This window comes from Rhamphochromis longiceps, linkage group LG15, assembly GCF_057381845.1.
Source record: "Rhamphochromis longiceps isolate RC_006_pf linkage group LG15, R_longiceps_female_GT1.1, whole genome shotgun sequence".
In the NCBI taxonomy this organism is placed as follows: domain Eukaryota; kingdom Metazoa; phylum Chordata; class Actinopteri; order Cichliformes; family Cichlidae; genus Rhamphochromis; species Rhamphochromis longiceps.
In genome coordinates this window covers 17,809,670-17,831,659 of record NC_140571.1, presented here as the reverse complement: position 1 = coordinate 17,831,659, position 21,990 = coordinate 17,809,670, and the positions used below count along the sequence as shown (strand labels likewise).

The following is a 21,990-nucleotide window of genomic DNA, read 5'->3' as shown; positions in this document are numbered from 1 at the left end:
TGGCTCAGATGCGCTCCATATCGTATGGGTGGTGCAGGGCGCCCAACATCCATCCCCATCCCGGAGTAAATAACAAAAAGTGATGTGAAACAAAGAAATGTAAAAAGGAAACTTTGTCGTTTAATAAAGTATTTTGCAAATGATACATGTATATTGGCCTTTTTTTGTTGTTTGTTTTGTTGTTTGTTTTGTTGTTGTTTCTGATGCTTTATATTTTCGGGATATTACTATTGACATGATACATTGTAACATAATTTTTAACATATAAAGGGTGTCCAATTTGTACAATTATCTGGTGGTTTAAGTATTGATGGAAACTTGCAGTAGTTTAGTATTGATTAAATTAGCTATAGATTGTATATATTTGTAACTGTAGGTTTCCAGTCATGATTTTACTGTTGTTTCAATAGAAACCAACTGTGCGAAAGAGGTGGAAAATCAACGTCATAGTTCAACAGTGTTTAAATATCAGAATCTAACATTGTTTCAATATTAACAGTGTGTCATAATTATATGTTAAATCAATGTCAGCGTTCAACATTGGTTTCATATCAAAACCTGACGTTTCAGTATTAATAAGGGTGCAAGAGTGACGTTAGGTCAACATCAGATTTCAACGTTGATTCAATAGAATCACCTGATATTGACTAAACATTGTTTCAGTGTCTCCTTGCTCTCTGGGAACACACATTTAAAAAACTGTTTTTACATAATCCCAGACCTACTCAGGTTTAGAAGATATAAAAAACTATTTGAAAGCAATCTAACCTAAATTCAGCAGATTTTTTATAGCTTAACCTTACGGTCCTCAAATGCTGAAGAAATGAACTTTTACTCAAATTGCTAATGTGTAGCACTACATTTTTAGAAAATGTAGAGCAGTCTTTTTTTTTTCTGAAAGGTATATTGTAAATGGTCAAATGATAAACAAACCCCTGTGTACCTAACAGGCTGTGCAGAAGCAGTTGTTGCTAACAGCTGCTTAAGTGTGTGCATGTGGACGTGGGGGGCTGCAAAGGAGGCAGCTGTCAAGACAGACATACTGTGTGCTTCCTACATTCCCTTATAAGGACGAATGTCCCTCAAAACCATGACCCATTTAAGACCATTCTCTTTTTTCCTGATTAAGACCTGGCGATAAAGATAGGACTGCCAAAAAGTGCTTCTTTGACTTCAAGGGAGCTGTTGACAAAACACAGAAGCAGTTTCACCCAAAGGCTGGTGTGATCTTTCTGCTTCATATGTTTTTGCTCAGAACAACAAGCCAGATTATGGTGAGCACACACTAACGCCATATTGAAACAGGTATATTTGAGCATTTCTGTTGTAACACTTTTACACTTTACTGCAGTAATTCTAGTTATTTTTTTATTCTTCACAAATAAAACACACAGTCTATAAAGTCTCAAATAAATAGCTCCAAAATAAATGCAGAGCCATATATAAAACTGCTTTATTTAACTCAGTTGCAGTTAAATATGATTTTTAACTACCACATATATCTATTTAATATGTAGAAAGTCCATCTTTGCCAACAACATGAGTGCACGTAAAAGCAGGAATTCATGTTTTCTTGTCCAACTATATGATCTGAATGCTTTTTTCAATTCTAAGTCCTTTTGCAGATCATCAGAGGGCAAATGACTCCTGAAGCACTGTGGTCATGCACTATGATTGCTGCTGCTATAAAAATGTAAATATAGAAAATAGAAGAACACAGTGTTCAGATATGACCTGACATAATCTATGCACAGTCTATCCAACATCAACACAGGGCGGTCGTGCCTGATTTTCTTGTTGGAGTCCCCATAGACACTGAGATCACCAGTGATATATCAAGCTCTTTACAAGACCCCAGATCCTTTTCAAATCTGTCTTGATTACAAAAATGATTCTGCTCATGGTAGGTGAGAAAAGATTCCTTCCAACGTTACGCAGCAAATTTGATAAACTGGACAATTTAAGAAAGTTGCGATATCCAGTGAAAAAACAAATTTTTGGACGTTGAATTGTATAAACAGACCGTGAGAGTCAAAAAAATGTGAGTAGAAAAAAACAGCAAGTAGGTTAGTAGTGCCTTTGCCTTGCACATGGCTACAAATGGAATATTTCAAAGTCTTGATGTTGCGGGGGGTATTTACATTCTTTCTGCACTCGCTGTTGCCTGTTCTGGCTTCAACATGGGGGTAGTGTGAGTTGACGAATAAGGAGTGTGAGCTACGCTGTCTGTGTGGCGACGTGCAGACTCTGGCACCTGCTGCTCTGTATTTCCCTAAAAGGACACTCTGGAGCCAATCAGAACAGAGAACGGATACTCGTCACTCTTGCATTTGCCATCCCAGGAGTCTGTTGTCTGGTGGAGGTTTTGGAACTGCCTTTAGCTCCCTCCATTTACCCCCTTACATGATTGCCTCTCAGCTATCTGGAATTTTATGGCCCCCACTCTTTACAAACGACGTTGGCAAACTCTCCCAGGCAGGTCCACCGTAGACGACTCCTTAACCAGACTGCTCAGGCAAGATCTCGTATTACTGTCACACCATCTAATCATCCACATCCCCAGGACCCTGTTTGAGCTTAGTCATATTAACACATCCCTCGGGATCTGAATGGCAGCTCCACAAACTATGAATGGGAGAAATGTGTTGCTATGCATAAATCTCCATTACAAACTATTTACTGATGGTTTTGCAGCTGATTGTTTTTCCCTGATGGGAGTACGACAAGCTCAGCTTTTATATTTATAAAGAATCCACAAAAATAATTTGACAGCTAAAATACAACTAAATTCACTATTTTCATGTACAAATAATATTGGTTTTAATAATACTCCCATGCATATAACATTAAAATCCTTAATCATATAGAAGATCCACATTCACTGTCATTTATCACATTTAACCTTCATGTACCTTTTAAATACTTCATAATGTAATCATCTATCTTTAATAAATTTTCCACTTGCTGCTTCCCCCCCCCCCCCCCCCCCCCCCTTACTTCTATCTATGGCATTCAATGTCCAGGACAGCATCTCTATAGATTGGTGGTATTTCCTGACACAGGATCCACTTTAATGGACTATTTTGCTGAGCAACACTTAATTTGGGCTTGTGTGAACCCTTGAGCCCGCCCACCGTCCCCCAGCTCCAGGACGCAGAGGCATATTTAAGGAACCCCTTGCACCCTTGCCCCTTTGTCCCAGTGGAAACTCCAGTCTTGTGGTTACAACTTGGTGAGTCCTTTTGCTGGATCATTGCTGTGTTTCAGATGCTGCTTTTTGGAGGATAGGTGTCAGTGAGGATGACCAGATAGTGCTGCTGTATATTACAGCCAGTACATGGATATACTGTATTCATTACAGCTAGAAGTTGTTTCTTGCCTAAGCAGATGTTTTATTGTTTTGTTGAAGAGTGGTAAAAGGATAAGTTGTGTGTGCTGAATAGTTTAAGGGCTGCTGCGGTATATAAGGGCAAGTCAGTTGCCATCAAGCCTTAGGGTGGAGGATATATGTGATGCTTGACTCGGAGAAACAGGCAAACAACACTAGCTCAGGTTAGACTCAACATAAGGAAAATTATCAGTTCATTATTTTTTCTTAAAAAGGCTTCCTCACTGATGCTTTACTGTTTTTACTGTTTTTAGCACAAGTTAAAGAGCATTCTGAAAAAGGTCATTTCCCACATTTCTAGGTTATATTTAAATGTCGGGCTGTGTAGTATGGAAAGCAACAGATAAAGATTTTTTACAGATTTTTATGTAACTGTTATGTTACTTGAACTAAACTGATAATTAGACTAATTTACTGAACATAATAATTGGTAAAATATACCTTTATATTCAAGTTTTATGTTTCTCAAAATCAAGTTTTTGTAACTTGGTCATATTCACAGTTACAGACAGCAGTCTCTAAGGTTTACAGGGTTGTGGCCTACTATAGGACATATTAGACAGAATAGGACAGCGGTAAGACTCTTCAAAGAGGGGATGCTGGCACTTGGGATGCAGGCTCAGGCCTGAGAGCCTGGAAGACTCCAAGCACATGGTCTCCATCCAAACAGAGGAGACTACTATGTGGCGACAGCTGAGAGGAGAGCCAGGCCTCCACTGCCACTTGTCAAAAGTCACACTGCCTCAGCTGTTAACTGGCTCTGGCTTAACGATGAGATACTAAGAAGGGGTTGTGGGGGCAGAGGGGGCTTTACAAGAGTCCAGAGGCTGAAAATAGACCCATGAGTGTGTGGTGGTGGTCCTGTTTTGGCTTTTCAAGCAGCTATAAGGCTCAGAGAGATTAGACTACTCAAAAGTGTCTTCATACTGAACATAGCGCTACATTATTTCATAGAATTGCACAACTTTGTTTCTTCATGTGAACTTCTGCTTCTTTAAATGGAAATAATATGCATTTAAACATTTCTGTAAATATACCATAAAATTCTGATTAATTTCTATTTTTTGTGTTATATAGAAAGCCAGCCCGGTACAGACCAAACATGTGTGACGACGACGAGACCACTGCCTTGGTGTGCGACAACGGTTCTGGCCTGGTCAAGGCTGGGTTTGCCGGTGATGATGCTCCCCGTGCTGTCTTCCCATCCATTGTTGGACGTCCTCGTCACCAGGTTGGAATACGGGAAAGGCCCCAAGTTTCTGGGAGATTACATATTTGTTGCCCTGTCACAAGATGTCTGTTTTTAAGTCTTGAGCTTGAGTTTGTTTGTTTTATTCATTCTCAGGGTGTGATGGTAGGTATGGGTCAGAAGGACAGCTACGTGGGAGACGAGGCCCAGAGCAAGAGGGGTATCCTGACTCTGAAGTACCCAATCGAGCATGGCATCATCACCAACTGGGACGACATGGAGAAGGTGCGAAAGATATAAAGATGTGGGAAAACTGAAATGTTATTTTTGTCAACAAATAACATCATTCTTTCCTGGATTCACAGATCTGGCACCACACCTTCTACAACGAGCTCCGTGTGGCCCCAGAGGAGCATCCCACCCTGCTGACAGAGGCTCCCCTCAATCCCAAAGCCAACAGAGAAAAGATGACCCAGATCATGTTTGAGACCTTCAACGTCCCAGCCATGTATGTGGCCATTCAGGCTGTGCTGTCCCTCTATGCCTCCGGCCGTACCACTGGTGAGCCCTCTTCTGTGCAATGTCGCATGTAAGTTAAACCATATCAATCTGTGCATATTTTCTTCTAACAAACTACTGCCTTCACTGGACAGGTATTGTGCTGGACTCCGGTGATGGTGTGACCCACAATGTGCCCATCTATGAAGGTTATGCTCTGCCCCACGCCATCATGCGTCTGGATCTGGCTGGTCGAGACCTGACTGACTACCTGATGAAGATCCTGACTGAGCGTGGTTACTCCTTTGTCACCACTGGTAAGAAAATTACCAACTTTAGCCAAAAACAATCCCACAGAATTTTAATGAAAAATGTAAACTGTAAACAGTGATCTATTTCAACATTTTTAGCCTTTTAATCACATGAGCTTACCTACAGTTTCCAAATTCCTGAACAGGCAATATGCATATACTGTGACCGTGCTTTGTCAAACGGAATTCTGAACGTTCTAGATATAAACAGACTTTTCCTGGTTGACTGAACTGTGATATTTCCTCCATTTAGCTGAGCGTGAGATTGTGCGTGACATCAAGGAGAAACTGTGTTACGTGGCTCTGGACTTTGAGAATGAGATGGCCACAGCCGCATCGTCCTCCTCCCTGGAGAAGAGCTATGAACTCCCTGACGGTCAGGTCATCACCATCGGAAACGAGCGTTTCCGTTGCCCGGAGACCTTGTTCCAGCCTTCTTTTATTGGTCAGTCGATCCACCGCACATTCACAGAAAGGCACAAAATATATTTTGGTTTCATACCAATACCAGCAATAGTAGTATCTACTTAGGTGTATTGTTCTCATGGGACCTAATGTCCCATAAGAACAATAAAGCCATATATAGGCTGTGTATAAATATAATTCATAATACACTATACTGGAGTTCTGAGTTCAGTATAGCCTCCCCTAATAGCCCTTTATATCTATAACGCTATTAATTCATAGACACTTACGAATCTTACTAAAATGATGTGTAAATGATAACTAGTAGCATTTTATCTCCTGAGTTTCTTCTTGTTTTATTGTCTACATCTTAAATGTATTGCAACGACCACCACTGTTAGCTGCATGAATACTTACCTCTTTACAACTTTTCCCCAGGTATGGAGTCTGCTGGCATTCATGAGACGGCCTACAACAGCATCATGAAGTGTGACATTGATATCCGTAAGGACCTGTATGCCAACAACGTGCTCTCTGGTGGTACCACCATGTACCCTGGTATTGCTGATCGTATGCAGAAAGAAATCACTGCCCTGGCTCCCAGCACAATGAAGATCAAAGTGAGTCCAAGGAGTGCAAAGTTATTAAAATGTATTTTGTCAAAGAAGAAATAAGCAAGCCTTTTGTTCAAATTTTGGCATGGTGTAAAATGTTCTAATATGTACTTCATTCCTGATTTTCCTATCCACTCCTTCCAGATCATTGCTCCCCCTGAGAGGAAATACTCCGTCTGGATCGGTGGCTCCATCCTGGCCTCTCTGTCCACCTTCCAGCAGATGTGGATCAGCAAGCAGGAGTACGATGAGGCTGGCCCCTCCATCGTCCACAGGAAGTGCTTCTAAATCTTCAGACATCACCAAAAATCTCAAAACCAACCACACCAGCTTTGCTTCTATTTCTGTATTTCTACTGTTCCTTTTGCTGTATATACATGTACTGTTGTAATAAATATAGTTCCTTTTATCAGTAATCCAGAGAGTTGGAGTCATGCTTTTTCCCCAAAGAACATCAAATATAATTCTGAAAAACAAATACAATACTTCAGATGAATAAATAGTGTGTTTGAAAAAGATGGCAACACAAATATACAGTATACTCTAAAAAAAGTGCACTTTTAGCAAAAGAGTGGTTACATAAACCATTTTAATGAAGACTAAATAAACTTTTAATTATTTTAACAAACTGCCCTTTTCAAGGCATTTTCAGTTTTCTATAGCTCAAAAGTTAAACTGCTTAAATAAACAATGATGGTCAACTACTATAGTTAAAGGGTTGAAAACTTCAGCAACACTATTCTGTGACTGCTTTCTTTCCTTATAGACCCTGCAGTTAATAAAATGATAAACTGATGCATTTATTATTATCAATTAGTATCTAAATAACGCCAGTCTTACACACATTATAGCAAGCTGGTTTTGATCAGTCTGTGGTTTACACAGAGTTTTATACATTTTGGTATGCAAGATAGAATAGTTGAAACACTGCTTTACCTTTATTGCTATCAGAAAAAACAAAAATAAATTAAAGCTGCAAGCAGCGTTATGAGGGCCCTCGAACCCCGGCACGTCGAGCCACGCCCAACACCTACAACCAGCACGTCTGATCTGATGTCACATTGATGGAATTCATGCATTTAACCACCAGCTAACAATTCATCTCATTCAATCACGATTATAGTCGTCCCACTAGGTGGCGCTCTAGCCATTACTGACAATTGGCATAACAAACATTTCCAAGCTCGAGTCTCATCATGCCTGCGACCGGAGAGATTGGACATTGTGTTTTTGAGTGACAGCAGATTACTGCTTTTTGGCGAGTGATTGAAACTCCACGTGCCGCCATGACCACCCCGTTTCCCTGAACGTAAAAAGCTTCGCAATTTAACATCACAAAGGTCTTTAGATTCCACACAGAAGATATCGCGTCAATCTGACGAAATCCCTTGGAGGAGTTCCGAACATTCCGGAACCTTGGCGCATTCTGAACATTCTGATTCTGGAATTCCGAACATTCCGATTCCGGAATTCCAAACATTCCGGAACTATGGCGCATTCCTTAATTCCGGAACCTTAGCGCATTCCGGAATTCCGAACATTCCGGAATTATGGCGCATTCCGAACATTCCAATTACGGAATTCCGAACATTCTGATTACGGAATTCCGAACATTCCGGAACCTTGGCGCATTCCAAACATTCCGAACATTCTGATTCCGGAATTCCTAACATTCCGGAACCTTGGCGCATTCCGAACATTCCGATTCCGGAATTCCTAACATTCCGGAACTCTGGCGCATTCCGAACATTCCGAACATTCCGATTCCGAACATTCCGGAACTATGGCGCATTCTGGAATTCCGGAACGTTGTCGCATTCCGAACATTCCGAACATTCCGATTCCGAACATTCCGGAACTATGGCGCATTCTGGAATTCCGGAACGTTGTCGCATTCCGAACATTCCGAACATTCCGATTCTGGAATTCCAAACATTCCGGAACTATGCCGCATTCCGAACATTCCGATTCCGGAATTCCTAACAATCCGGAAGATGGGAAGAGTGAATCTACAATAGGCAAGCAGCTTGGTGTGAAAAAATCAACTGTGGGAGCAATCATCAGAAAATGGAAGACATACAAGACCACTGATAATCTCCCTCGATCTGGGGCTCCACGCAAGATCTCATCCCGTGGGGTCAAAATGATCATGAGAACAGTGAGCAAAGATCCCAGAACCACACGGGGAGACCTGGTGAATGACCTGCAGAGAGCTGGGACCAAAGTAACAAAGGTCACCATCAGTAACACACTACAACGGCAGGGAATCAAATCCCGCAGTGCCAGACGTGTTCCGCTGCTGAAGCCAGTGCATGTCCAGGCCCGTCTGAAGTTTGCCAGAGAGCACATGGATGATACAGCAGAGGATTGGGAGAATGTCATGTGGTCAGATGAAACCAAAGTAGAACTTTTTGGTATAAACTCAACTCGTCGTGTTTGGAGGAAGACGAATACTGAGTTGCATCCCAAGAACACCATACCTACTGTGAAGCATGGGGGTGGAAACATCATGCTATGGGGCTGTTTTTCTGCCAAGGGGACAGGACGACTGATCCGTGTTAAGGACAGAATGAATGGGGCCATGTATCGTGAGATTTTGAGCCAAAACCTCCTTCCATCAGTGAGAACTTTGAAGATGAAACGAGGCTGGGTCTTCCAACATGACAATGATCCAAAACACACCGCCCGGGCAACAAAGGAGTGGCTCCGTAAGAAGCATTTGAAAGTCCTGGAGTGGCCTAGCCAGTCTCCAGACCTCAACCCCATAGAAAATCTGTGGTGGGAGTTGAAAGTCCGTGTTGCTCGGCGACAGCCCCAAAACATCACTGCTCTCGAGAAGATCTGCATGGAGGAATGGGCCAAAATACCAGCTACTGTGTGTTCAAACCTGGTAAAGACCTATAGTAAACGTTTGACCTCTGTTATTGCCAACAAAGGTTATGTTACAAAGTATTGAGTTATATTTTTGTTATTGACCAAATACTTATTTTCCACCCTGATTTACGAATAAATTCTTTACAAATCCTACCATGTGGATTCATGGATTTTTTTTCACATTCTGTCTCTCACGGTTGAAGTGTACCTCTGGTGCAAATTACTGACCTCTGTCATCATTTTAAGTGGGGGAACTTGCACAATCGGTGGCTGACTAAATACTTTTTTGCCCCACTGTATCTCCCCCCACCACTTCCCCTGCAAGTGGCAGACACCCTCAGACATCGGTGCATTGGTTCTTTGTGTCCGGGGATGGGCGTCCAGGTACACACCAGCTCACTCCTTGGTGGCTGCTTATCGGGGCCTGGAGCCTGGGGCTCGCTCGGGCCACTTCGCGCCTTGAGGCGACTTTTGTTGTGATTTGGCGCTATATAAATAAAATTGAATTGAATTGAATTGAATTGAATTGAATTGAATTGAATTGAATTGAATTGAATTGAGGGTGGGGTGCCCTCTGCCTCTCAGCCCTTGGATCGGTCCCTCTGGCGCAGCTGGCTGCCGGCGGAGCGCACGGGCACGTCACTGCAACCCCCCCTGGCTTCTGCTCCGCGGCTGCTGAGTGACCCCTCATCTGGGGCTCTCCTCAGCTCTTTCTGGGATAGTGGCGTGGCTGCCCCTCTGTTGGTCTTCCTTGGTCTCTTGTGTTCTGGGGGCCTCTGGATGTTTGGAGTTTTGATCTCCTCCATACCTGCTTCATGCCCTGGTGGACGGGGCTGTGGCTCCCCACACCCTCTAGCAGATCATTACATGAAGGAACCTTTTAAAAACAAGCGGGTCCATGCTCACAGGTGTACACACGGGTGCTCACACACACAAACTACACCCTCTGTCAGTGCGCCCCAGGGCAGCTGTGGCTACAATGTAGCTTGCCATCGCCAGTGTGTGAATGTGTGTGTGAATGGGTGAATGACTGAATGTAGTGTGAAGCGCTTTGGGGTCCTTAGGGACTAGAAAAGCGCTATACAAATGCAGGCCATTTACCATTTACCATTTTTGGCTCCTACCTCAAAGCGCACTGTGCGCTGTCGATATTACGTGCACAATAATGTTTAACATTTAGTATTTACAGTTATATTCCCATATATCATCGTGATGTTGTTTATTATGTTGCTCTCGTTTTCTTCTGCTTGTTTTCTTTTTTCTTTCTCAACAGGTGATCCAGGTGATTGATATATGTATTTTTTTGTCTGCTTATTTAGTTGGTTTTTGTTTTTTTGCCCTTTATCCCCATCCCTCTTCTCCGCTGTTTTTCTCCCCCCTCTTCCTTTCTCCCTTTTATTTTCCTCATTCAAGTCTGTTCCGTATCTAGCAAGTGAAAATAAAAAATAAATAAAATAAACAATAAAAGGTGAATAAAAAATAGACCATTATGGCAAGGCTGGGATGGTCAATTTGGTAAAGTAAATCCGTTGGGCATCTTTCTTCGCCTTTAGACAATAATTCTGATGGCAAAAGAACCAAACGGGACAGGCAGAAAAAAAATAAAAATAAAAATAAAAATAAAAAAGAAGATGAGTGGCTGACTGAATGGGTGAAAGCACTGGAACCTGAACTCATGACAAAGTTAATGGCTAAACAGCGGACTGACAGCACACACTCACTACAGATAAATGGAAGCCACCTTAGTTGGGATTGTGTATTTGAACTAGGAGGGGTACGAAAACAGAAATCGGTTGAATGCAGTCTGCTATGTACTGACATCTAGTGTTGAGATTTTGCACACTGTTACTTTAATCTTGATTAATATTCACAATAAAAATATTAATCAAACATTTTGAAGACTGTATGTGTTTCACAGTGTCTAACTGTTCTGGTACATTTAAACCTAACAATTACTACATGATGGAAACACGTCATGTTATCTCTTTTAATAAAGTTTGTGTATGTATACACAGGTCATGCTGATATTGAACAAAAAACACAAAGATCAGATGTTAATCAGATTTATTTGCTCTCTTTCCTTCTTAAACATGTTTTTAATGTTAGTTATGATTCAGAATTGGTGACTGAAGACTCCACATGCCGCCATGACGACCCCGTTTCCCTGATTGTAAAAAGCTTTGCAATTTAACATCACAAAGGTCTTTAGATGCCACGCACTGCAGATCGGTCCAATCTGATGAAATCCCTTGGAGGAGTTCATCAAAGTACAGTGCCTGAAAAGAGGGGAAAATGTCGCTAAAATTACACATTAATTTTAAAATGGCTGACTTCCTGTTGGATTTGGCATATTGCTCCAAGAGACTTTTTTGTACATCTTAATATCTTCCATAAGCTTAACAGGTTTCAGACTCATAGATAAAACACAGAGCAGGGGCTGATGCTTTGAAATTTCAAGACTTTTTAAACTTTCCAAGCCCCTCAAAAGCCACTTCATCTTTCATGGTGAACCGCGTTGCCACCAGGGTGCGCCGTTTAGTTTAAAGTCACAATTTTCGCACTGAAGCATCATGAGGGACTGATGGTGATATTCACCGCTTTTGAGGTGGCCACGATGAACCAGTGGAAATCAGTACAACAAAGTGAAAGACATGACATTTCCTGTTGCCACTCGGTGGCGTTCTGCGTATTCCTGACAATAGGCACATCAATCTGTTCAGGTCGGCCCTGACATCACGCCTGTAAAGTCTGGTACTGATCAGACTGGATTTCATTGAGTTATACTAATTTGTTTCTTCATGGCGAGACATTAAAGTTCGCCATGCTTTCGGGGTCACACCCTTCTGCGAAAACTCACAGTTTTCACTGTAACCCAAGACCAACTCCTTAAGGCTTTCCTGGAGAAATTTGAGGCTGCAGATGTCACCCATCACTATACTGTACCCCAAAGTGTAAAACATGACATTTCCTGTTCCCACTAGGTGGCGCTGTCCTTGATGTCAAATATGGCAGTTGAAATATGTTCAGGGCTGGAGCCTTATCATATGTGTGCTCTTTGGCCCAGATTGGACAATGTATGACAGAATGAGAGGCAATACGATTTTCATGGCGAGTCATCGAAATTCGCCGTGGCTCTGCAATTTAACATGGCCCAGGTGTGTAGTTGACACTGACCAAAGATGAAGCTTATACGACCAAATCCCAAGGAGGAATTTGAAAAAGTTTGAGGCATGGAAATGGAAAAATTAGAGTCAAAATGTCACCTTCACTTCTAAATTGCGGACTTCCTGTTGGGTTTGCCTCAATGGGCCCACAGACTTTTTTGTTTGTCTTGGCATGATACACATGTGTGCCAGATTTCATACATGTAGCTCAAACGATGTGGTCATAGGGCTGTATTTTACAAGGCATAGGTGGCGAATACAGAGCCATTTTCACATGCCCATATGTAAAACCATTAAAATACAAAATTTTTCACCAGACCTGGCATGTGTGCAAAATTTCATGAGTTTTTGAGCATGTTTAGGCCCTCAACAAGGCCCTTGTTTTGCCTGAATAATAATAATAATAATATTAAGAATAAGAATAAGAATAAGAATAAGAAGAATAAGAATAAGAATAAGAATAAGAATAAGAATAATAAGAATAAGAATAAGAAAAATAATAATAATAATAATAATAATAATAATAATAATAATAATAATAATAATAATAAGAAGAAGAAGAAGAAGAAGAAGAAGAAGAAACGGAGCAGATACAATAGGGCCTTCGCACTCTCAGTGCTCGGGCCCTAAAAAGCTTCAGTCTAATTGCAGCATACTTCAGAAAGATGATAGTGGGAGTTTGAACCCTTTAACGACAAACATTAATGCTTTCGAATCACTTTTTTTGTTAGTTGCACTCCCACAACCCACCAACTAAATAACATCTTGGCTACAACGCCATCAGTATGCTGCTTCTGTTAAGCTACTGGCCTTTTAAGAGCCAAACCCACATTATGTAGTATAAGGTGGTATAATTTCCAGCAAAAGAAAATTCTGGGAATGAGGAATTTGTAGGCTACATCTGTGAATAATCATAAATGTCTTGCACAGCCACTGATGTCAGCGGTTCCAACATTTAGGCAGTAATTTTGTGGTGATGACTTTATCGGCCCCAGTGCTGGTATGTTTTCAGTAAAAATGCATTTAATCAGTTCTAGATTTGGGAGCTGGCACTCAAGTATGTTCAAACAAGTGCATTCACACTAGCATTTATTAGTATCACTGCGATCAATACTGAAAGATCTCAAACAGTATTTGGCTACAACTTTACAGTCTTCTGCACTTCTACAAATGTTTGTCGTACATGTGGGGAAATACTGCTGAAACACTGCTGATATAAAGATGTTGTGAAACTGAAACACCCACTTCCGGAAAAAAAGAATTACTGTAAAAGTGTTTCAATAGCAATCTAAAGTGACTCACGTTTTACACCACTCCTGAATGCATCACTTTCCCTTCAGCGCTCACTTCCTGTGTGGCAGGTGATACGGATTAGAATAATAAAGCCCACCTCCTTTACTCATTACTGAGTTTGCAGAGATTGTGGTACCACGGTGAAAGGCCGTTAATGTGCTTAGGTTTTTCTTTGCTTCCGGTCAAATCATGAAGCTTACAGACAGCAATGTCATTCGGTTCCACCTTCAAGTCCTTTATGGGATCTCTATCAAGAGTCTTGAGAAGAAAAGGGAGAGACTGATGATCAGCGGTTCAAAGATCTTTGGTGTTCCTCTGGAAAATTTGCCCAGGTGTTACATTCCTGAATTTGGGCTTGTACCTTGGTGAGTGGGAAAGGGAAATCATTAAATGTAACTTGGGAGGAACACTTCTAAAACTTTGCTTAATAATTTGTGTCCCAGCTTTTTGGTGGACGCTTGTTCTTTCCTTCTGGAGCGTGGTGGGACTGTGGGCCTTTTCAGAAAACCAGGCTGTCTTGCTCGTATTAAGACTCTCAGGGTAAGAGTCTCAATGTTTGTTTGTTTTAAGTCTTAGTTCCACAATATTTTCTGGAGCAATAGTGCCATCTAGTGGTTTAAGTCACTTTACTGACCTGTCACCTACACTTCTACATTTGCAGTAGTTGCCACATGTTTGTAGGGTACAAATACAGGCAAATAAAATAGTTTTACGAATCCTTCAAAAAGGATGTTTGTTGAAACTGAATGGGTGTTTCTAATGTTAATTATATCTATTAAACAGTTTAATCTGGTTATAGCTAGACAAACTACTACAACAACACTACATGCAGATATGCTCTTTTTTTTTTTTTTTTTGCTCTTGTTGTGTCTGGTTTAGGCCAAACTGAATCGAGGAGAGAGTTGTCTGTCCACTGCCCTCCCCTATGATGTGGCCACTCTGATCAAACAGTTTTGCAGGGAGCTGCCAGAGCCGCTGTTTCCCTCGGAGCTTCATGCAGCTATGCTCAAAGCTCAGTCTCTGCCCAACCTACAGGACAGGATGGCAGCCCTCCAGCTGCTGTCCTGTCTCCTTCCTGCAAGAAACGCCTCCTGTCTGCATTACATGTTCGACTACTTGGCAAAAGTTTCCCAGCGGTATGAAAGGATTTTTTTTTTTTTTAATTAAACGTTAGCAGAAATTAGTCGCATACACAAAGTGCCGATTTAAAGTCATTTTTGTCTAGGAAACAAGTGTTTCTGTCAAAGCTGGTTCTGCCCCAGGTTGTGTGCTTCAGATGGAAACAACATGATAGTTCAGGAGACCTGATATTGTTTTTTTTCACTGTATGTACTGCTGTCAGATGCAGCGAGAACTTGATGACCAGCTCCAACCTGGCTATAGTCTTCGCTCCATGTCTATTACCCCCGCCAAACACGACAGAGATGTCTGAAGGACGGCTTGAGCTCAGAGTTCTTGTTCTGCGCACCTTCATTGAAAATCCTCATTTATTTGGTAAAAGACCAGTTATTTGGTGTTGATAAAAAAATTTCAAGTGGCTTTATATGCAATGCTTTATATGCAATGTTTTAATCTGTATGACAATAGGTGTGATTCCCAAAACTGTAATCGATAGTATGGAATATCTGATGAACTTCCATTTTGTGAAAGATGTTGGCTCCAAAAGTAGAAGTAAAAAGCGGCACAGTTTCAAAGGTAAAAAGACCACAGAAGTTACTGAGCAAATCACTCCGTTCAAATTATATTTAACCAGTTTTTACTATTTGAATTCTCGAGCTTAAATTTCTCAAACACATGCAGGAATGCGCTCTGTAAAGACGGTGCCCTTGATTCAGGGAGGGTCGAAGCTCAGGCCACCAGAGCAGAGCCACGGGTCCACATCAGGAGACAGACCAACGCTGAGGAGAAGCCTTGGCCTGGATTCTTTCCCCAACATCCTTTTGTTCAGGACCTACATGCCTTCAGCAGGTAATTATATGGCGAAAGAATCAGACTGGAATGTGTGAGAATATTTTATTTGTGCAGTCTAATCTAAAAACCGTTTCTAGATCAAAGCTTCAGGCCTGCAGCAGCTTTGTTGGATGATGTCATTGCAGCTGAAAAAAAGTTAAACAAGATGCCACAAGATGGTCTAAAAAGGTAAACGGTAAAGGTTTATAAATTTAACTTCAGTGTTCACTCTAACATCAGTGACAAATTAGAGAGCTAAGGCTTAGAGTTGATGCTACTTGGTTTCAGCATTTGGTTTCAAGGAGCCGCTTCAAGTAAAGCAAATGTTAACTGTAGAATAAACCATGGTGCTTATCGGCTTTGGCCAAATGCGCACTGTCTGCTGTGTATTTGTTCAATGTGCCTCTGTGCTTTACATATGGATCATCATCAGGTTCACCAGAGGTGTCGATGGCTCTCCTGCAGGAAAACTAAAGCTCATGCTTTGGAGAAGACGCTCGTCACTATAATTCATGCTTGTTTCCCTAAAGTCAAGACCTCTGATCAACCAGGAGGTTGACAAGAGTGGTTTGGGGGGGGGAAGCTATGTTTTATGATTTGTTTTAGTTGTTTTTTTAACTGTATTTATGTAACAAGAGACTGAACAATGTATGTACGGCTTTCCCATACATTTTTCATTAAATAAAGATATATTTTAGTCTCTCTCCTTTCCTAAAGTCAATTTTATTAAATTTTCTGTGTATTATAGCCGAACCCAGTTTTGAGGAGTCCCATTTCCTTTCTTTATTGTTAAAAAAGAAATTATTCTGAAATATAAGAACATGGAAAACGGAGTAGCCACTACTAAATGGGGAAAAATGCATTTGGGCTCGGATTTGTAGCGTCAGTGTAGCGCTCCCGAAGAGTAAATGGCACTTTGTCATAGCCAATGGGAAAAGTGGATTTGCTGTTTCCTGGCAACTGCATCTGAAACGAGACGGATGCAAGGTTGTAAAATGTACACGTATGAAGACATCAGAAATCAACTCTTCAAAACAAAACGAGACGGAAAATAAAAAAATTTCACCAAACGCTGCCCATAAACGAATAATGCGCAGAACGCTGGTGAATCAACTTGGGACAGAGTGAATTTAGACGAAAATCTGTGTTTGGCTTTTTGTTCCTCCGCGTTTGTAAAGCTTTATTTTGAAGATCCGGAAATGTGCGTTTTCTTTGTGGACGACTTGACGGAGGTCTCCCTCAGCAGGTCTCCCTCCTTAAACGCAAACAAGGTAAGGGGAAAATGCAGAAATCTGATTTTTGATCCTTCGCGATTCCGTTGTAACAACAATAAATAAAAATCTATGTAATTACATGTTTATATTGAGTTTCATTATAAGTGAAGCCGTTTTTGGTTGATGGGGAGCTATTTATAGGCTTTTCACAACGGCCTTAATGACTCTGTTTACAGAGTAAGTGGCGCATCAAAGATTTATTCATTTTACGGACCACATGATGCCTTGTTTTTGTTTGTTTTGCCCACAATGACATTCAATTCAGGCGATTTTGTCGTATTATGGATCTTTATCCACAAATAATTGCGTATATGTTTATAACAGGAAATTCATCCGTGTTTGCACACGAATAAACATCTGTGAGCTACTGTGTGTGTGTGTGTGTGTGTTTCTCCCTGTAGATAACGAAAATGGGCTCGGCGGTGCGGTTATCGTTACTCAGCCTCCTGCTGTGCCTACAGCTCGGCAGAGCTCCAGCCCGCAGTCCCCGTACGGCTGACCAGGTGTCTGAGGCCGACATCCAGCGCCTCCTGCACGGTGTCATGGAGCAGCTCGGCATTGCTCGGCCCAGGGTGGAGTATCCTGCACACCAGGCTACCAACATTGTTGGGCCTCAGAGCATACAGGGTATGTTATAGAGATTTATGAAGGATCTTCTAGTTTAAGAATATTGGAGGCAATATTCCCCACCACTTCATCTGTCTTAACTCTGTATTTTTTATTTTTTTCTTCAAATTTTCATCTTGTGGATAAAATCTAATAAAATCTAAACTTGAGGAAATCTTGAAATTTTCAGATAACCTGAAATATTGACTTATGGATGGGTAAAATGGGTAACAGATTTTCATATCCCCTTGAGACCAGAAAAATACTGAATGCTTAAACCCAACGGATATAAACATTAGGGCCATCATAGCTGGAAAAGTGGCAGGAGGGATCCTTGCAAAGCCTAAAATTAAAAGTTTGTTTTTATTTGCAGTTTTTCACCCTTTACAAATGAAGCCAAGTGGTTTAGTCCACACCATACTCTACAGCTAATTTATTCTATCAAAGTGGTAGCTAATGGACAAGAAGGAAGAAGTGGAGAGGGAGAGGACACGCACTCAGTGAGCTGTTAACAAAAAGAGAGACGAGTCTATGAATGGTTTAGCTATCAGTAGTTGTTTAAGGCAGTAAAGTGGTGTCAGATGTGACTCTGTGTCTATGAAATAACCCACCACAACTTAGCACAATTAAAAAACAATCTGCAAAACCATCAGTCTTTTCTTTCTGATGACATTAAAAGAACACTAACAAAAAATGGCCATAATATCATATAAGGTTAATTGTAAACTTGCTTTATGTTTATAATTGCTCACAGTTATCAGTATAATCACATTTACAGTTATTATGGTTTGCCTTGACCTCTGACCTCTGATATAGTTGAGTACTAAAAAGACTAAGAACAGTATTAGGCTGCAAGCAAGTTAAGAGGCTAATCTTGATCCTGTATGCTTCATTCTGTGTAGCAGACACTGAGCAAGATGATGCGATAAAGACTACCGTATGTTGAGAAATAAATGTTTAAAATGTGTGGAGATTTCAAACTGTGCAGACTTACAGGCACATCATAGATTTTTATTAACAATCTTATTCAGTTCAATTCAATTTTATTTATATGGTGCCAAATCACAACAACTGTTCCCTCAAGGCACTTTATTGTGTAAGGTATAGACCCTAGAATAATACAAGAGTTGATAATACAACATTATATGAACAGTTCCTTGCCTGCTATCGTGATGACAGCTCAGTTATTCATTCAAAAGCAATCAAAAATGTACGAAAGATTTGGATCATGAAAGGAAGGGGGACCACAGTTCTGTGCTGCCCCCCTGGTAAACAAAGCTATTTGGACTTGGAAGACATGTAACGCTGCATTTATGATTTTGTGGAGACTGTAGTGTCTGATTTCCCCACCAGGTGGTGCCCATGAGGGACTGCAGCATCTAGGCCCCTATGGAAACATCCCCAACATTGTGGCAGAGCTCACAGGGGACAATGTTCCCAAAGATTTCAGTGATGACCACAGCTACCCAGACCCACCAAACCCCTGTCCCCTGGGAAAGACAGGTAGGAATTCTTCCCCTGTGCAGAGTATTTTTAAAAAAACACTCATTTCTGCAGAATCAACACAGGCCTTTTATGGGGCTAATGGAAAATGTTGCTATTAATGCTGTTTTTAAGAATATGCATAGTTTTTCCATCTTCTTTTTGGCCTTTAAGGAAGTAATGACATAAATAAGTGCATTAATCGCTTTCTGATTCACTGCTAGCCTTTTCCAGAACACACATGGCTTGCCTAATGAACAGAAAAAAGTGACTCTCTCTCTGCTACCTATTTATTGCATACACAGCAGCAGATGGATGTTTGGAAAATGCTCCTGACACAGCTGAGTTCAGCAGAGAGTTTCAAAAACACCAGCACCTGTTTGACCCAGAACATGATTACCCTGCCCTGGCAAAGTGGGTGAGTACAAAACAGGACCTCAGGAATCGATTAATTTAATTATGGACTAATTACTTGGTTTATTTTGATTTATTGATTTTAATTTATTCTACTGCCCAGAGTCTCAGATTATTTGATAGCCAGAAGAAGTCCAGAACACAGAAAGATTTACCTCATAATGAAATGAAAGAGAGTAAAGCAACAAAGTAGTAATACTGCATAAATATTTTTCAGCAGGAGATCAAATAAATGTGCATTTGGAACACCAGAGTCATCATGATCAGGAGCAAATCACAACAACAGTTGCCTCAAGGTGCTTTATATTGTAAGGTCAAGACGGTACAACAATACAGAGAAACCCCTCGAGGTTTTCAAGCAATCATTAATCGATCGCAATCCACATCTCCACGGGCCAGGTTGGATGCATTAAAATCAAACTACCATAAAAACGAGAAGCTATTCATTTCTTTGTAAGGTGCAAACTTGCAAAATCAAATATTTTCCCAGTTTTAGTTTTGGTAGATACTGCAGACAGTTACGTTAAAATAACAAAGATTGGAAATAATGGAAAGCCCTCTTGATTGAATCATCACTTGGCATTTCTTTGTGCGCAGCTGGAATTCTCAGTCAGCTTTTTCCATATTGCTTCACATATTTGGGTGTTATTCACTATTAACCACATGGGCCACTTTAAGGTAAAGTACAGACTACAGATTGCCAACTGCATCATCTTACCTGCCAAACATGGCTTCTAATTAATTTGAGGTATTTGGACCATATTTGCTTTTTTACCATTTGAGGTTCATGTCAATTTTCCAAGGTCCGAAAAAGGCCATCAGTGTCAGCTGTTTGCCAAAAGAGGCTTATATAAGCCATTTTTTGCCATCGGAGATGGCAACATTGCAACAGTACTCATACTTGTGGATTCTGGGGTTCTGCTGCATTTCTAACCGCAGAAACAAAAAGTCAAGACTTCTGTTATTTGAAAGATCAGATAAAAGTTTCTTGTAATTAGCATGGATCCATTTCCCAGTTTGTCCTCTGATATGTCTGGTCTGAGGAAGTTACCCACTGAGAACACTGTTTTTATTCCCTAAAAGGAGCATTCAAACAATTTGTTGAGCGTAACAAATGAATACATGATTTTAGATCTGAAATCTGCTTTTTTATTCTTTTGTTTTCAGAACAAGGAACTTTTGTACCAAAAACTGAAGGGTGGACCAAAGAGAAGAAAACGGGTATACTATTTCTTGGTTGTCTTTTTGCTTTTCCTGTGTGGGATTGTGTCTGAGAAATCACAAAACTGAGCACTCTGCACTGAGTTTAACCCCTGGTGGGAGTTAAGCCAAGAGTCACACTTTGAATTTCTGTTGAATTTAATCAGATGCATGCAACTTATAGACATGTTTATAAGTTTGTGTACAAACAGTTTTATGCTTGTGTCCACAGAGTGTCAACCCATATTTATTGGGCCAGAGGTTGGACAATGTCGTTGCCAAAAAATCAGTTCCTCACTTCTCAGAGGAAGAGGAGGAAGACGGACCTTCTGTCCCCGCTGCCAGCAAATCCACAACCTAAACTCCTGCAATACCCACTGCAATATTACAACATACTGTCAGATAAAAGGTTTTAATAATTTAAGCATTTTGGTTAACAGTCAGTGGGTCTTTGTGTGTGTTTTGTAAATGCTTTGTTTGATTGTATTGCAAAAACATGGGATCTGTCAAGTTGTCTTTTGGTTTTAAAAAAATGTTTATTTCTTGATCTCAGAGCTTTGCAAACAGCAATTACAATGGACCTTGTTCTTTTCTTTTTTTAAAGATTGAAAAGCTATTTTTGGTTGGTAGTTTGAAATCTTGCCTTGGCAATAAAATAGGTTTTCCCTGAAACAACTCTGTCTCTTAGCAGAAATACTCACAAGTGAGATATAGGAATGAAAAAAGATCAGCCTGCCATGATATCTGTCATACTGTATTTATTAAAACACTGAAGATCTGGGCTCTTTATAGGGGGAAAAGGAGATCTCAGTTCATTTATACCAACTGTTTGCTTCTTTTCTTATTTTTAAGAGATGTAACACACTACCACATTGCCAGAGAATTAACCCTAAATCAACCCCAAAATAATAGAATATATGCTGGTAAATACTGATCTGACAGTGTACAGTATATCTATCCCTCTATCATAACAATACTTTGTATAAATATATATTGATCTGAACGAATGTTATATCAAAGTTTTTCTTGGATGTACAGAGATTGGTTTATTAATACAAATTCATTTTGTATGTGACGAATTACTTTGGTGTCTTGTGTAAGACGTGTATTTCTATTTCCAATCAAATACTTGCCAGTAATTCTGGTAAAAGTCTTACTTTGCCATTCAAAGGATGATGGTGCAATACTTCACTATAGCATGTTCAGTATTTATTCACTGGGTTGCTTCATCTTGTCTAAATGGTTGTGTTCTGTTAAATCAAATAAACTGTTTATCTGCATCAACAAAGTTTGGAAGAGGATTTTGATTTGCATTCACAGACAGGCAG

General features: G+C 40.5%; 3 protein-coding genes across 5 annotated transcripts; all 3 read left to right on the top strand.

The window, feature by feature from the left end:
- The first annotated feature begins 3,078 nt into the window (after positions 1-3,078).
- actc1a (actin alpha cardiac muscle 1a) lies at positions 3,079-6,821 on the top strand. The gene is made up of 8 exons (XM_085382572.1): positions 3,079-3,232; positions 4,466-4,619; positions 4,734-4,862; positions 4,943-5,138; positions 5,231-5,392; positions 5,640-5,831; positions 6,230-6,411; positions 6,550-6,821. Exons 2-8 carry the CDS (start codon positions 4,491-4,493, stop codon positions 6,691-6,693), a joined length of 1,134 nt encoding a protein of 377 aa, XP_085238698.1. The 5' UTR covers positions 3,079-3,232; positions 4,466-4,490; the 3' UTR covers positions 6,694-6,821.
- A 7,051-nt stretch (positions 6,822-13,872) lies between these two features.
- Positions 13,873-16,261, top strand: LOC146652496 (inactive Rho GTPase-activating protein 11B-like). 2 transcript variants are annotated; one of them, XM_085383244.1, is made up of 8 exons: positions 13,873-14,101; positions 14,180-14,276; positions 14,688-14,872; positions 15,079-15,230; positions 15,324-15,431; positions 15,537-15,704; positions 15,785-15,875; positions 16,120-16,261. In XM_085383244.1, exons 1-8 carry the CDS (start codon positions 13,926-13,928, stop codon positions 16,193-16,195), a joined length of 1,053 nt encoding a protein of 350 aa, XP_085239370.1. In that variant the 5' UTR covers positions 13,873-13,925; the 3' UTR covers positions 16,196-16,261. The 2 variants fall into 2 exon arrangements, with proteins under 2 accessions (XP_085239370.1, XP_085239369.1); XM_085383243.1 differs by having other exon boundaries at positions 14,616-14,872.
- A 621-nt stretch (positions 16,262-16,882) lies between these two features.
- Positions 16,883-21,935, top strand: scg5 (secretogranin V). 2 transcript variants are annotated; one of them, XM_085382393.1, is made up of 6 exons: positions 16,883-16,957; positions 17,362-17,587; positions 18,920-19,069; positions 19,357-19,466; positions 20,630-20,683; positions 20,895-21,935. In XM_085382393.1, exons 1-6 carry the CDS (start codon positions 16,886-16,888, stop codon positions 21,021-21,023), a joined length of 741 nt encoding a protein of 246 aa, XP_085238519.1. In that variant the 5' UTR covers positions 16,883-16,885; the 3' UTR covers positions 21,024-21,935. The 2 variants fall into 2 exon arrangements, with proteins under 2 accessions (XP_085238519.1, XP_085238518.1); XM_085382392.1 differs by having other exon boundaries at positions 19,354-19,466.
- Positions 21,936-21,990: the final 55 nt, after the last annotated feature.